This window comes from Excalfactoria chinensis, chromosome 3 (genome assembly GCF_039878825.1).
Source record: "Excalfactoria chinensis isolate bCotChi1 chromosome 3, bCotChi1.hap2, whole genome shotgun sequence".
NCBI classification, from domain to species: Eukaryota; Metazoa; Chordata; class Aves; order Galliformes; family Phasianidae; genus Excalfactoria; species Excalfactoria chinensis.
The window spans coordinates 104,409,052-104,425,435 of record NC_092827.1 but is presented as its reverse complement, the minus strand read 5'-3'; the positions used below and the strand labels follow the sequence as shown (position 1 = coordinate 104,425,435).

Below are 16,384 nucleotides of genomic sequence, written 5' to 3'. Positions count from 1 at the left end.
GGTGTTTTCTGAGTGCGTGTAGCAACATAAATGTATTTCAAACCCTAAATCCTCTAAGTCAGTACCAGTAGTGCTGTATTGAGGTACACAGATGAGAACATTTTGACTTGCTCTGGTTTTATTCATAAAGTAGCTACCTGAATATATGCAATGATTTGAGATGCAGGCTGAAACTTAAAACAAAACTGTGAATTTGTTGCTTTCAAAAGTGCCTCTTGGCAATGCTTGAAGCTGATAACCTTCTTGCATAAAGTCAATCAAATGCATCCACTTCCTACTCATATAAATCAAAACTGGTGTTTCCCTGGCTGGATTGAGAGATTAACCCAGCTGCATGCCTATTTATTCCCCGAGCTTGTTGAGGAGCTCATCGCTTGTAGAAGTTATGCAGTCCATCAAGATCCAGAAAGTTTCCCTTTTGAGCTGCACAATTAGTCCATGTTTGTCTGATATCCTTTGGTAAGGATTGAGTTGGATGTGCCATTCAAAGAGCAGGTGTGAATTGCATCTTCAAGCAAGCTGACTCAGTGTGTGCCAGTGTGACCTGTTGGTGGCTCTGTGAACACAAGGGGAATTCCCATGAACTGGGAATGGCAGGCAGAAGCTGCCCTGCTTGTTTCTTGTCTCTTCATGCTGGTTTTGCTTTTTGCAAGAACTGCACAGTTCACATGCTCGCTATCCATCGTGTGGGTGCCTGCCTGTGCAGCCTGGTCTAGGGAGCCTCCTTTGGTTGGGCTAGAGGATGTCTAGAGGTCCCCTCCAGCCCCTACAACTCTATGACTCTGTGTGCAGGCCCTGCAGACTGGCTCCCCTGTTCTCTCTGGGGTTTCTGAACTTGTTGGAAGTTTGCAGGGATTCACCAAAACTGCAGCTGCGTCCTTCCCATACCTGGAGTTCATCCTCAGCCAAACCAAGGCCACCGCTGGGGCTTTCTGCCACAGAGTCCTACCCACGAGACTGGCTCTGCAGTTGGTGGCTGGATCTCTTTGCAAATGGTGTATGGCCAAAAAGCGATGCTGAATGTGGCCCTGTTCTACCGGGTTCATTAAATCAACCTCCTTTTTATTGTGATGCAGATTCCACATTGCACAACTGCGCTGTTAATTTTAGCACAGCACTTGAGTATGCATTGTATTCACTTTTAATGACCATTCTATATAAACTGTGTTACGTTGGCTGTTGATTGATAATTAGAGAGAATTGTATCTGTGCCCAACATACGTTTAAAAAATGGTTATATAGTGTTAAAATGTAATATTTGGATCAATGCCTCCTATGGATTTTTGTAGATTTTCTACTCACTGAGGCATGCAGTCAATACCTAATTTCTCTGGAGATATACTGCGCTTAACATATTGAGTTTTTTTAAATACTCCAGTCCTGTGCATTGAGTGCCTAACACCAGTTTTAATTTGCTGTCGTTGATGAGCGTAAGACCATCTATGCTGAATTCCCTCCAGCATGTGTTTTTTGCCATAGGTTTCCAGGTAACTCACCTCTTCCTTGTAACAAACGTTGCACAGTAAGGCAGTGGTTTTGCCATCTCTTGCATTGAGCAGGGTGACTATCAGAATCCTTGCAGGACTGATATCTGCACCTGGAAGGCAGCAGTGTGACTTGGGACAGGCGTACGGCTAAGCGGAGCATCTGATGAAGTTTGCCTCAGTAAGGGCTGCTTTATCATTCCCGTGCTGGGGGAAGATGCCACATTGTAGCCAGATCTTTCCACCCTTCCCACTGGGTTACTGCAGCCTGCGCTCCTCGCAGCCCACCCTGATGTTTGTGTTGGGCTGATTGTAGAGACAGATCTGCAGTTCTTGTTTGTGTTTTCCCCGCGGATCTGACAGAGCTGTTGCTGTTTGATATTAAAAACATAGCTTGGTGCTTGTCCATTTTCCCTTTCCTGTTACATACAGGGGTTGGCTTGAATATCTGCAGGGTTCATTTTGTGAGGAGGGATGTTCAGGAATATAAACACCTGTGCCTGGAAAAAAATTCTTTCTGGGCCTGCATGGCTTCTTAAGAACTTCAGCTCTAAATGGCTCTGGATCAAGAGGTTTGTTTGGCGTCTGTCTGTGTGTAGTAAGGAGTCAGAGGGAGCCCGCTGCACTTTTTGTCGCTCACATGAATTATTGATTAGCTGCACTCTGTGCCTCCCAGCGACCTTGTTCAGGACAGACTGTAAATCTAAAAATGAAAGGAAAATATAACTGATAAAAAACGGGTGGAACTTTGCAGTGTGAGATAAATAAAATGATGTTTTGGTTTCTGAATATTGGATTGGAAATGTGTCCGCAGTAGAAGGAGGGAGCAGAAGGTCATGGTAAGCAAAGGCAGAGTCAGGCTTTGGAAAGAAAAGAAGGAAGATTGAATAGGTTCTTAAAACCTCCTCCGTAAGCTTATCCTGCCCTGCCAGAACAGTCAGAAGTAGCGAAAACAAGATGTTGAGCATCACCATTTTCGAGCACAGCTGATGAGCGTGGCTTGGAATTAGCTGTTTTCTTTCATTTTGGTTTCTCGTGCTTTACACCAGGAATTTAAACAGATAGTGACCTTCACAGCTGCTTGTCAGCCCCTTATCTACGTGGTTTTTACATTTACTTTGAAAGAGGAGTAAAACTTGTTGTTTCCATGTGTTCTGCTAACTGCAGCTCCAGGACCTTTCGCTTCCAACCCAGTACCTGTATCTCTTGCCACCACCATTTTACCTCCCACTCAGATCTCATTGTGAACTTCCCTTGCTTTATCTCCTACTCCCTCTTCTGCTGCAGACATGTTTCCAATCCAGTCTCCCTACCTTCCCATTACTTAAACTTCTCCCCACCTTATCAGGACATTTCAGCACATCCCATCTCACCAATCCTGGCTTTTATTCCCTCCCTGTCTATGAGGACCGCAGTTTGGGAATATCTGGCCTGCAGGGCCTGCTAGCTCTCAGGCACGGCAGGACAGAATAGCAGTATCACTACTTTTGTGGCTCTCGAGGTGAGTGATGTGGCTGCTGTGCAGAGACTGCATCTGGTGGCTGATGTTGCGGTGGGGGCAGCTGGCCAGCTGTGGCCTTGCTCTGGGAGGATGTGAGCCCTCAGCACTGAGGCTGATGTTGCCACTTTACCCAGCAGTGGTAAGCTGAGTGCTGGAGAGTCCCCGCTGCATCTCTGCCAGCTCCTCCTGTGTTCTGTGCCTCTCAGCCCTACAACTGCTTTGCTGAGGGATTCGAGTTTGGGACGCAGACCGGAGCTGGCATGAGTTGCTCACTGGCATAACCCCAGGTTGAGCTATCTAGAAGAGGTGTAGTCAGCACAGCGTTTGCACTGGATTTGTTTTTCTTTGTGGTTATTATCAGTGACTGTTTCTGCAAAGTGCCCAGTAAACCGTGCAGAGCCACACATGGGGGAAGGAGAGACTGCCTGCCCCAGCCCCTGCTGGCAGCTGACCTGCCCGAGGCTGGGTAACTGTGTAGATGGCCTGCAAGCACCGCAGTTCATTTCACTTTTTGCTTAGCTGCATTTACCTCACCTGCTTCCTGTAGCCATCCATTTCATTTTTTGCTCAACTTTGAGGTAAATAAATAAATAAATATATACATACATATATATATAAAAGCGAGCCTCTTTGATTTCATTTATTAAAATACAGTAATGATATATTTTTACCATGCTAATATTTCTCCGTAGCCATGTTAACACCCCTTTTCTTTATGGGCTTTTGGATTAATGGCTGTGGTATAAGTTATATTTGTTTGTGATTTAATATGGATTTGTGTGCTGTAATGCCAAGGAGAATCGGAGGTTCCAGTTCGTGCAGATACACGATGAGCAGCTAAAATGATCTTTTTTTATGAAAAACTTCCAATTTAAAGAAATGCTAGTGGCAAAATCGTAATGCAACAGTGCTAATTAAAAATAATAGAAAAACATTTCATGTATTGCTCATTAGCCTCCCAGCTCCTTACAGATGGCCTGAGAAAGTTAGCTGAATGAGGGCCGTAGAGGAAAACCCCCATTTTGACGTGGTTTTCAGATGAGTTTCTCGGGAGCAGTGTAGCATCGAGGGCGTAGTGTGGTATCATTTCTGTTCTGTTTTGAAACAGTAATCTGAATTTATATTAGGGCTCAGATAGCTGCCAAATCCAGTATACAAAGATGCATAGTATATTTTCTTCTCAGGGTGAATTGCTTCAGTTACTTTACTCTGAGTTATTGTTCAACCCTATGGCTGCAAGTTGAGTATATGTTTGTAGTGCATATAAAACTTCTTGTGGCCTGACTCTGATTTCACTGACACTGCTGTTAATTCACTAACTTCAGTGGAGTTAAGCCTGATTTATTAGGCAGAAGTGAGGACAGAATCGGGCCTTAAATCTTCCAGTAAAAAAGCTAAACGATAAAAATACAGTGAAATAAAATATTGCAGAAAAATAAGAGAATTCAGTGTAAGCGCTGCTTTGGATACATACATTTATAACAGTGACGACTTAGCAAGCAGAATTGTTGTGTCTCTGCCTGGCCATCACATTGGAAATGAAGCCGGGTTGACTTCTGTGTTGATGCTCACCAAGAATTCATGTACTCCCCTGTTCTGTTCTTTTGCAAGTGAACTTATAGTTGATATTTATTTATTAGTGCTTTATTTGGGTGAAAATCTAATTTTCCCATTGATCTTAGGTCATATTAACTCATTTAAGATTAGTTATTATGTTTTTTTACTAGGATCGAAATGATACAGAATTTGAGGAAATTGGCATCTGTGGTACTGAGCTGAGAAGGGAGCAGAGAGAAGGAATAAGTGAGAGCAGTCATGGAATTGCACGTTGACATTTTCACGTGGATCTATGCAAAACACATGCAGAAATCTTTTAGCAGTAATGCTTGCAGTGACCTGGGAGATAAAGTGATGTGGGAATTTACCATCTCTCCGTAAAACATTTCCCCTTTTAGTGATGTATGGCTTACTTACATGGGCCTCTTTTCCTTACTGTGGCTGTAGGAACGCATTGAGGTCTTCCTTGCACCCGTCTGCTGTCTGTGGTAGCTTTGCTGTAGTGCCAGTCTGGGAAGGGCTGAATGATCCAAATATGAGCAGGCCGGTAACTGACAGCGGCCAAACCATAACTGTGGTGCCAAACCACGTTCTGCAGGGACTGTTTTGTCAGCAGACCACTAATCTTAGGTTAGCTCCTGGAATCTCATTGCCTTGGCGTTACTTACGGATCAGTATCCAGTAGTTCTGCGTCACATGGTAATTTTGACAGTTTTTCCTCTAAAGGCCACTTCATGTCGCCCGTCTTGCACAAGCAGGTGCCAGAGAAGCGTTGTGTGAAGAGCAGAGGATCTGCAGTCGGAGCGCTGGTTTATATGGTTATAATCTGGAATTGCCATAATGGCAAAAGGAGTTGTGAACACGTGTATGAATGGAATCGTTCCACTGTTAACAGGAGATTTATGGCAGAAGAAATCACTACAGAACAGCAAGTGGTAGAGATTGTGTTTTTATTTTAATACGAGAGCCAAGTCTTGCATTAGGACATTGTTGAATTTAGTGTAGAAAATAAACGACCCCCGGGGGACAGTGTAGTGTTGTGTTAGATTGAAGAGCCTTTAATAGCCCCATAGTCTAATAGCAGTTAAGATAGAGAACGCATAAGAAGTTATCTTCTGCTTTTACAATAATGTGAGCACGGTAACAAGAAACAGTGATGATGTGTTGGCATCGTAGCTTTTAGCAGATGACTTTTTTAAATTAAAAGATAAGTTTGCTGAGCGACTTTCTGGAATTTAACGAAGGCCCATAAAATATGACATCTGTTTACAACAGGATTAGCAGCACTGTGCTCAACTACCAGGCTTCAGACAAGATGCATCGAACAAAGCTGAAGTCTTCTTTCGCTCACGCTAAGTTCAAACTCGTTTTGGAAAAGCATAAATTTAACTTCTACATCTGCCTTCATCTTGATTAGCAGTTTCTGGTTTTGCAGGTTCCACGCCGTCTTGGCAAACTATAGGCTGTAAACGTGCACAGATACATACTGCAACCATTCCTGCTTGTTCTGGTTTTTTGCACTTAGTTCTCTTTGACTAGCAGTAAGCAACAGCAAATGGGTTAGCACTGCAGTTTCCCCTTGGAAAAGTCAATCTATTGACTAACTGCAGGTACCTGTTTTTCTTTGTGGGAAGTACCTGGGGATGGGTTTAGTTTTGGACTGAATTACATCTAGGTGTTTACATTCTGTCGTTAATACATCTGTTCAGGTTGTGCAGGATGAGAGTGAAGTTCTTCCTGAAATAATTTCCTTAGTGGAAACAGTAGTGGTAAATTTACACAGGGCTTGGTAAGCAGCAAGTGCGTTTTATCCCGTGCCGTGTCCCTCCTCTACACAAACCATTCATGGTTCTTGCAGGCAGGCAACTTGGGCGTGCGAATGTACACTAGATGGCAGTTTTGTCATATCCAAGCTCCCATAGCTCTGTAGTAGAACAGGAAAGGCCATCAGTGTTTAGTCTGCACTCGCAGGGTCCCCGCATGACCACTGTGGACCCCATGGACTTCCTGCAACATGTGTTAGCAATTTAGCAGCAGACATTTATTTCTTTGTTTTACTGCTTGGCTCTTTGAGAAAGTGTTGGTACTCAGTTATGGGCTGTCTGGATCATGTCAGAGGCCATGGGGATCAAGTCCATGTGACAGGCCAGACTGAGGAAGGATGAAGTTGAAGGAGGTGAGGAAAGTGACCCTTACTTCAACAGTAACAAGTCACTGCCTGTCTGTGGACTGTGGCCAAAAGCCCGGGTGTTTTAGGTCTAATGCAGCTGAACAAACAAAACACTTTGCCCATTTGGCTTTTTCATATTTCATCTACAGTAGTTCAGTCAAAGTCTTTTCTATTTCCTAAGAAGAGCTTCTTATTCTTCATCTTTTTTTTTTCTCCTTCATCTTTTTTCTCTCTCTCTCCACCCCCCACCCCCCCATTCTGTTTTAGCTCCGTCCAGACGAGGTGACCTTGAAATCCTTGGCTACTGCATGCTGCAATGGTTATGTGGGAAACTTCCGTGGGAGCACAACCTGAAGGACCCCGTAGCTGTCCAGACTGCAAAAACAAAGTAAAACCAAAACAATACACACATACACACGTACATGTCAACATCCTCGTCACTTAACAAAGTGAGCCTGGGAAGGACAGCCTGTAGGGTGTCACCTTACGAGAAAGCAAGAACGATTTTCCTTAATTGAGAGGTGCTAGAAGCTGTTAATGACGGGAACTTTCCCCAGTTTCTGTATGGCCGTGGCGATGTGATGAACTCAGCTGCACAGTCTGGTCTTCTTGTCTGCTATGTATTTTTTTAGTACCCCTTTCAGAGCAAACACTTGTGAACGAGCACGTGCCTTACTGCACACATAGAAGGATGCTATAGATTTCCACTGCATTTTGTAGGGGGGGCTTTGTAGAGACAATGGTACTAAAGTCTCTTGGAAGTCTTCTTTCACATTTGCATCCAAGGTGTTTAACTTTCCATTTGGTACCTGTTTTCTTTTTAGCTGTGAGATGTAGGTTTTTAAATTTACCCACGCCCACTGCTGTTACATTTAAACACCAGCATACTAAATAACTTGTGTAAAATCTTTTTCCCGGCATGACTCATTAGAGCTTACTAAAGCAACAGAGTCTATTAGTGTTTTCTTTCACTGTTTTCACAGTTGGGACTTTAGAGAGTTAATTGCATGTGGTACGGAAGAGCGTTTATCCATAAATGTAACATCACAATTGGAGGAGGCAGCAAACTTTTAAGTAGGGCAAGTCACAACAGAGGTACACAATGGGGATAGCTGATCCACAGAAATCAATCTGCAAATTCAGTGTGGCATCGGCTCTCAACAGAGAAGAAGGTTAGCCTGCAGACTGTGGATAATACAGATTGCATCTGTAAATGTTGACATCGTACGTTATGTTTAATATTTCTCCTTTAGAACCTCTGATCATTACACAGCCCCCTGCAAGCTAACACTTACACAATTCAATGTTAAATCAATTTAATCAATCGCCTTGCTTCACTAATTCTTCCCTTGCGATTAACCCTTAATTCTTCCCTTGCAATTGCTGGGATTTTTAGGATGCCAAGCAAACAGATGCTTAGGAGGAAATGCACAGAAAATGATAGATTAGATTAGCAGTGATATCCTCCTAGTCTAATTAATTAAGTACCTTGGTTTCAAGTAATGTTCCCCTTTAACGCACCTTGTTTTTCAGTGCCTGAACTATTTGCAAGGGTCGGAAATAGTCATCAGGATACATGTGGGCACCCAGTTGCTTATCTGTCACTAAGTACATCACCAGCCCAGGCAGATGGCTTCTGGGCACACCAGTCTCTTGCTGTGAGAGCATGACTGTGAGGAAGAAGGGCCAGGCCTGGAAGGTGGGGTGCAGCTGAGAAGCGGGAGTCAGAGCAGGACTCAAATTCTGTTCTTCATGGATGGGATCAGACTTCCCTTACAGGTTCTTAAGCCTCTTCTATCAGTAACGCTGGGATAGTGAGGTCACTGTGCCAAACCCATGGGCTTCGTTAAGGGCTGCTGGTATCCGCGGGTTCAGAAATTTTCATGCTATAATTGGAGCGGGGTCCCTGTCTGAACTGGAATTTAAGCTAAACTAAAACAAAATAGACACATTCATTTCTCCAAAACAGACAGTCCAACTTTTTGATATTAGAGAACAGCTCCTGGTGGGACCAAGGGTCCTTCTGGCCTTGTGACCTCTTTAGGAGGATGGTCAGGAGAAAGAAGTATTAAGAAGAATGAAAAAGGGACTAAATTACTCTTTCAGCGGACTGCATTTTTTGAACATTACCCATTACTTTTATTTATTAAATAGGGAAATGAGGCGACCGTAGCATGGAGATGTGCATTGCAGGTAGCTAGATGTTAAATAATCCTCCTCCACTTTCTGTTACAGAATTCAAGGCCTGCATAGACAGCTTTGCAGGGCAAGATTCCCAGGCCTGAACTTGGAGGTGCCTGTATTACCACAGAAGTGGGGGCTTAAAGCAGGGCATGCCTGGACATCACATTTGTCTTGCTGGCAGCACGTGGCTGAAGTTAGGGTCTCAGTGAAGCCGTTGCATACCAAACAAACTAATTTTAAGTGACTGGGTAACTGGATCATGGCATTGAAATACATTATTTTCTATGGACCCCAGTTCTGCGCATTTGGGAACATATCTTGTTCCCGGTCAGCGGACCTTTGTGACTCCTTTAAACAAAACAAAGGATCCTTTGACAGCGTTAACAACGCAACTAAAGGAACAGATTTCACTCAGGAAAAGGGGGCTGGTGCATTTGCAGACTCCTGCAGGTGCTAAGAAATGCTCAGAGATGAGAGCTGGTGATGCTTCGCCCAGTTCTAAGGTATGATTTATTCTGAGCTCCGTTTTCTTTCTTTCCTTCTCATTTTTCAGACCACAAATACGAATCACTATGCTGAAATCAGAACAAGTTCAAAGGATTTTTTCTTTTTTCTCTGTCTAGAAAGCTTAAAATATCTGCAGAGAAGACCGTGGAGGTGCAGTCTTAGCTGTAAACCCGGTCCTGCTGAAATCAGCAGCCCCCAAAGAGTTAAAAACACAGCTGGAGAGGGGAGTCTTGTTTTAAAAGCAATGCTGTGAATCATAAGCTATCCTGGAGGTCCACTCCCTTTGGAACTGAGACTTGCTGTCTACCTAAAATCCCAAATGAAGAATCACCTGCTCCAAAACCGCATTAAATTGTTGTATTCTCCTGTTGTTTCAGACTTATGGATGAGCTCCCAAATTCGGTGATGGAATGGAATTCTTCTGGAAGCAGCTGCAGTAAGTGTGCTGACAGTGTGGACCACGTAGCTCTTCAGTCTGCTACTAAAAGTACTGGGATGTCTTACTTTATTTGGGGAAGCAATGATACAGATGTAACCAACTCTTCAATTTAAAATATTAAGTTTAATTGCCAAACTTTGACACCTGAAAGGCGTTTGTGAGACCTGAGTCCATGCAGTCTTATTGATCATAGGACAAACCAAGAATATCCAAGTCCTGAACTTTCCTGACGTGCCTCACAACTGCATCAGATCTAGAAATCAAACCTGGCTCTCAGCTTCTTTTTCTGTCTTCATACTTCTTTGATATCCTGTCCATGTCCTTATTGTCCTCCCTAAACTCCCCTTGCTTTTCTGCCCGCCTGTTTACTTAGTGAGTCAAATTCTGAGAAGATGACTGTGACTTCTTTACTGCACGTGGAACGATTGGGGGTGAGGAGGTGTTTGCATTGTCGGCAGCTTTTTATAAGGTTTGGCTCTTTCTCTTGCCAGATCCAGGAGTACAGGTTTGATGATGGTAATGTGCAGTAAAATCGGAGGGACGAGGGAATTAGTAAAGAAATCTCCACAGTGCTCAGAGATATGCTGTGTACTAAATAGGGTATTAAGATAGCAAGTAGTACGAAATATGTGTAATTCAGGAATGGATGCATTCAGGGCAGTTTTCCTTTATCCCATTTGTGTAAAATTTGGCACTAGTGGAACCGCTCTGAATGCGTATCTGTCCGGCATAATAATTCACCCTGCAATATCTGCGTTTAGCTGATAACAGGGTGGTTACATAATACTCATTGCGAGATTACATGTCAGACTCATTAGTTTTAGGGTGTAATTTAATTTAACTAATATTTCTGACTTCAGTGGAGTTGGATCATGCCCCTCATGTACAAGCTTAAGCTTAAAGCGTTTTTATCTTGAAGGCTTGTTTACTGCAAGGGCAGAAACTAATTTTGGGATGCTGTTGGATGCTGGTCACTCTGCAGTGCACGATTCTCAATGCTTAATGGTACTTGGTAATGAAGGACACTTAGTGCTTTCATTGCAGGAACTTCTAGTGCTGCTTTTCTGCCTTATCCCATAAGCAAGCACTAAGTAGGCAACGCAGGCAAGGAGGGCTACATTTTCAACCCCCAGGAGTGGCAGCACAAAAATCTTAATCTCATCTGTGATGCCTGAGGTAGTGATGTAAGGGACTTCAGCCATAGGTAACCCAGGCTGGTTAGGAAGGAGTGACTATTATAGGAATAGAACAACTGCCCACAAAAGGTCCGTAGTCTGAAAAAGCAGCTGAGCGCATAATTCATCTTGTCATCTACCTTCACTGAAATGCAGAAGTAGAGTGCGGGGAAAACATCGCACGTCCCACAAAAGCCAGCATCTATTCTTTATTTATTCCCTTATTTTCATAATTTCTGCATCTGAGCGATTGGAATGCAGGACGTGTTACATAAAATGTATTCACAATCTACATCCATATTTAGTAAGCCTTTGCTTCTGGGATTTCACTGGGAGCTGATGTCTGGTATGGCACTGCAGTTTGAGGATACGCTTGGGTTGTCAGCTGAAAGAGAAGTTTGATCCCCCCCTGTATGTTTTCCCCGGGAGCATTATTTTTGCTTTTCTTGTTTTTAGAACCATTGAAAAGCAAACTAATGCTGCTGTTGGGCTGTATTAGTATGTAACCTCAAACTGATGCTGTCATTAGGCTGTATTAGTATGTAACCTTAGAACCAGTGTTTGTCCAGCTGTTAGAAGACAGAATTTTGTCATTCACCAAAGCATTCTGAGGATATCTGTGCAGATCACAACGGAGTCGTTGAGAATAGTTAATACTTAAAGTCGTGTTATGATTCTGCAAATATGAAATACTTCAACGTTTGTCAGTAGAGTTTTGATTAATGGCTGTATTTGGGTAACTCCCGTTGCCACACAAATTACTGCATGTGCAGAACAAGACGCAGTGCTTAAGGGTTAGCTTGTGTATCCAAGTCGGTCTTTTCCTTTCTCATCTCCAAAGGACAAGATGTTGTCAGCTCCATTTTCAGCGTTGTCTTCATCTGGGGTTGGTTTGGCGGGGTAGGGTTGGCACCCATTTTGGAGTTAAAGGAAGATCTCGGTCTACACCAAGTGAAACTTACATTTGAAATGTGTTCCACAGGTGAACTGTCCAGGTTTTTGAAGCGTGTTTCTGTCTTAGCTTATGATGAAAAGCCAAAGTACCAAGAGCTTAAGAAAATCTTGCTGGATGGACTAGAGATGAGCGGAATTCCCTATGATGGCCCTCTGGAATTTTCCACTGCAGGATGCACACAGAACCACCGTGCTGCTAAAGCTTCAAAAGTAAGTAAGGGAGCTTTGGAATTATTTCTCAGATCTCCCTCTTCGTTGTTGCCTTTGATTTTGTAAAAGAGGAAATAGTTTAAGATGGCAAAACGGGACTGACACAGCAGTTCTTTTTGCCTTAAATGCACCACGTTTGTTAATTCCTGTTTCCCCCGGCTTTGCTAAAAAGTGGGATGTCAGCCCTTAAGGAGGAAGAACTGTCGTGAGTCCTTTTGACCTGCAGCCCTTCGCTTCAAAGCAGCAGGTCTGTAGAGAACGATTTACTTGCAGGATAATGGGAAGTCGAGGACTTTGTTCGCCAGCATCTCGAAGGCAAGCCTGGATGCCAGCTTTTTCCTCCCTTCCAGATTAAAAGCAAAGCTACCTTTATTAGCGAAAGCATTTAATTCATTTTCTTGCTTTCAGACTGTTCTTTGTCATTTGCCTTTATGCTCCTGCAGCCACTAATGTGGAGGAGGTATTATTCTGGGATTTAACTCCGTTCTTGGTATGCAGTGATGCACTAACGCGGGATTTAAAGACTGACAGCTAATAGCGTTACGTTTTCCTTTTGTACTTCTAAGCCCGAAACGATACGGTTAATAAAACCTTATTTTAATGAGTGGAAATTGAGGTAATTAGCGGTCTGACTGGACTTGCTGTGAAATGTCAGTCCCGGCATAGCTCTGCCTTGAAACTGCCCGTATGCAAAAGCCGTGTTTCTGCCTGTGATGTGTGCGCAATAAGGACGGGGTCAGGGTACCATTCATTTTTAATATTTCTGGTGAACTTTGGACCAGCACAAGTGTATGTGAGCCAAGAATGCAGGATGCAAACTAATGTGACTGATAGGCTGCTGGATGAACGGTGATTCAAGTATCAGCGCACAGATGGTTCTGATTTGCTGAGTTTTGTAGCTGCTGCAACTGAAGACATAAAATATCCTTCTAGTCATAAATTAGCTCTTTGGAAGCAAAACCTTGGCACCAGAGCTTTACAACCTTCAATTAGTAGGGAAAGAAGTATTTGAATGACTGTGGTATTGACATCTGTAGGCCTGCATAGTAATCATTCCTAATAGAAGAGAATATCTGTTTGAGGGGGTTTTGCATGGCTAATTAACCACCAGTGAGAATATGTAATTTTTTCATGATCTCCTGATTGTCACCTTTCTCTCATGATACAATTAGGTTTTATTGTAGCCAGTGCCTCACAAACCAATTGTCAGCACTATTTACGTGTTGCGGAAGGCAGGACCAAGGTTCACATTTAATAAAAAGGCACTGAGTTTTGATCCTTGTAATTGCAGATACTTAGTTTAGCAGTTTTATTGACTTTTCTGGTTTTAGCTAATTTGAGACCATTTGTTTTTTCCCCTCTCCAGTTTGTGCCATTTTCTGAACTTAACCTGGTAGTGCAATTAATGTGTCTCCATCTGATCCAGTTGGGTCTCTGGGTCGCACGTCTGAGATTCCTTGGAGCGGGATTCCAGACAGCTCCTCTGTTCTTCTCACTGCCTGGCCTGGGACTTGTGCATACAGTGTCTGAGTACTGCAGTACGAGTAAAACTTCTGGACTGTAAAAGTCACTGCAGCACTTTGCTGTTGGCGAGTGCGTGACCCTCCTACAACTGACTCTAGCTGCCCTGTCTGCAGCTACCTGTAGTAGTTTTGTACAGGAAGGAGGTGAACTTGGGCTAATTCCCATCTGAAGGCCAGTAAACACCCAGTGCTGCCCCTGAGGAGATCTTGTAACAAGAGCTGTCCTCAAAGGTGATGTGAAAAGGAATCTCTATAGGGTTTGAACGTTAAGGTCCAGCTCCCTGTATTGCACGTTAACTTAATCTTCAGATGACATTAAAAGTGAAACAGTAGTTACATCTGTGTTCCTTGTTTCAATTGTGCATTGAACAGATGATATAACATTAATTAGGTTAATTCTCCAATTTGTTTACAACAGTTTTTGGCACTGGATAAATATTCTCAGCTTTCTCACCTTCGCTGAAAATGCTGGAATTAGGGCCAAACGAAGTATGCAAGGCCAGCTGACTGCTTGTTAGATGTTGTGAGTTTCATATTGGAAACTGAGTACATTAATACCCACTTGCCATGTTAGCAGCATGGAATACTGTCATTTTTAGGCATATGACAAATATTTTCCCGAGTGCTGTAAGCCCTGCACCGAAAGCCATTTAGTCATTTAAGGCACGCGTGCCTTGTGAGGATAGCAGGCGTGGCTGTCAGCAGGATCAGCAGCTCCTGTATGATGCACCACGGTGCTGCGATGCAGGGAAAACAGCTCGGACCTCCAAACTGTCAGGGTGGCACCGAGCCTTGCTTGTGTCTTGGGGTTTCTCGAGGCTACTGACAGCGTTATGTCCTGAGGTAGGGCATTCAGAACAAATACGCCTTTATGTTATGTTTCTAAGCAATAATGTTCACAGATCCACAGATGTGTTCTTAAAAGGTGCTTAGGGTTAAACTGTAGGAAGTGCTCTTACTGGCACTTTCAACAGTATTTAGCTTGTGCAGTTTCTCTCTCCTATATGTATTTAGTTTGCAGTATGCATAAGAAGCATATTACTTCTTTTCTAGCTTCTATATTGAGACACAGCTGCTGCACATAGGGCCATATGCAAACATTGCAGTTACAGAGTTATTAGGGTGCCAGAAGTACCAAAGGCATGTGGCATACAGCCTGTGTTTTGGCTACGTTTGTCTTCCAAGTTAAAAAAGCCAAAAGCAGACATCATAGGATACGTAGTGCTTAGAGCAGCACTAGGAGGAACTTGTATTACCTCAGTGATCGATGAAGATTCCGAGGGGTGTAACTCAGGTTTAGTCTGTAGTCTACCTCCCTAACACAGCACAGCTCTACTTCGTACTGCTTGAAGATGGCATCTATTGGCAATTGAAATGCTGAAAAGAATTCTTTAGAAAGACTAAAGCTGACTCTCATTCTGTGCTCTCAACAGTGAAGCCAAAAAGCTTTTCTTTTTAAAGTACTGCGGCCTTATTTTTGCTGTACAAAACTGACTGTTCATCAGCAGGTTCGCCTACCAAAGCCTGTGCCAAAACCAGCTCAACGGAACCAAAAAAAGATGGAAAGTGAGGAAAACATCTGTCAAAACAAGGCCTGGACTGGAGCAACGGGCAGGCAGCTTCAGGATGAAGAACAGCCGAGTAACTCAAACTGGACACTTCCCCAAACAGAGGTGAGGGCTTTGGCACTGCAGTAGTGCATGGTTATCTCCTGGGTTATCTCACTCTCTTACCTTGCTGGCCGCCTTTTGGGAAGGGCCAGGAGGAGAGAAGTGCTTGAAAAAAGTCAAGCACCGAGTCACCAACACCAGAAGCACACATACGCTTTATTGGCTTCTATTGTTGGAAACCTGCAACTGCGTGTGTTGTACCCAGGTAAGAAGAGCGAAATAGGCACACTACCAGGTCAAATACTGGAATAGTACCTGTAATAATTGTGACGCCTGCTGGTTTTCCTTCAGCATACAGAATTACTGTGCACCAACAGGTTCACTTTCCAAAGCCTTCACCAAACCCAGTGAAACAGAAGCAAAAGATGCAAGAGGACGCCTTGAAGTACCCAAGCTGGCCCCAAGCTCAGATAACGCACAGAAAATCCCACGCTGAAGAGAAGCCAATGAAACTGAACGGCATCATTCAGAAGACTGACCCACAAAAGGTGAGGGCTGTGAGTTAAACATTAATGCAAACTTAATGTTTAACACAAACACTGAAAGGTTCGCGTGCGGTTTCTTCTCGGTAATGCAGCTCCAAAGTAACATCTGTTGTATACAGTTGGGTAGTAAAGCACTGCCCACTGTGTTCCCAAATAGATAAAACTTGAGGGCTGGAGAAATTAACCTGCCTTAGTCTTCAGCCATCCATTTCTATGGAAAGAAAAAAGCAGATCAAGGTCATACTAACATTCCAACTTAACTTAGTAAACATCCTCCGTCCTTTAGCAAATTCGGCCCTGTTTATCTCCTTCACATAGAAAAACAAGAGGAAGACAATTGCTAACAAGCACAGAAATGCAGCTTTAAAGATAGCTTTATTATTAATCCAAAATCATATGCTTCAGGCAGGCTGCCGATCGCTGCCTGGAGACTCCAGTGCAAGCTAGGAGAACGAAGCAGAAAACGCAGAGCTGTACCTGAGAGCATCAGGCAGTAGAGTGGTGAGCAAATGGCCGGAGGTGTCT

General features: G+C 43.4%; 1 protein-coding gene across 7 annotated transcripts in view; it reads left to right on the top strand.

Annotated features, from left to right (window-relative positions):
* The window catches only part of VRK2 (VRK serine/threonine kinase 2), a 41,995-nt gene that overhangs the window by 23,850 nt on the left and 1,761 nt on the right, over positions 1-16,384 (top strand). For 4 of the 7 annotated variants that reach the window (XM_072332553.1, XM_072332555.1, XM_072332554.1 and 1 more), the window contains 5 exons: positions 6,980-7,100; positions 9,781-9,839; positions 12,000-12,181; positions 15,210-15,377; positions 15,692-15,862. In XM_072332553.1, the coding sequence (XP_072188654.1) occupies positions 6,980-7,100; positions 9,781-9,839; positions 12,000-12,181; positions 15,210-15,377; positions 15,692-15,862 (701 nt within the window). The remainder of the gene's footprint in view (positions 1-6,979; positions 7,101-9,780; positions 9,840-11,999; positions 12,182-15,209; positions 15,378-15,691; positions 15,863-16,384) is intronic. The other 3 variants (XM_072332558.1, XM_072332557.1, XM_072332556.1) reach the window with 3 other exon arrangements.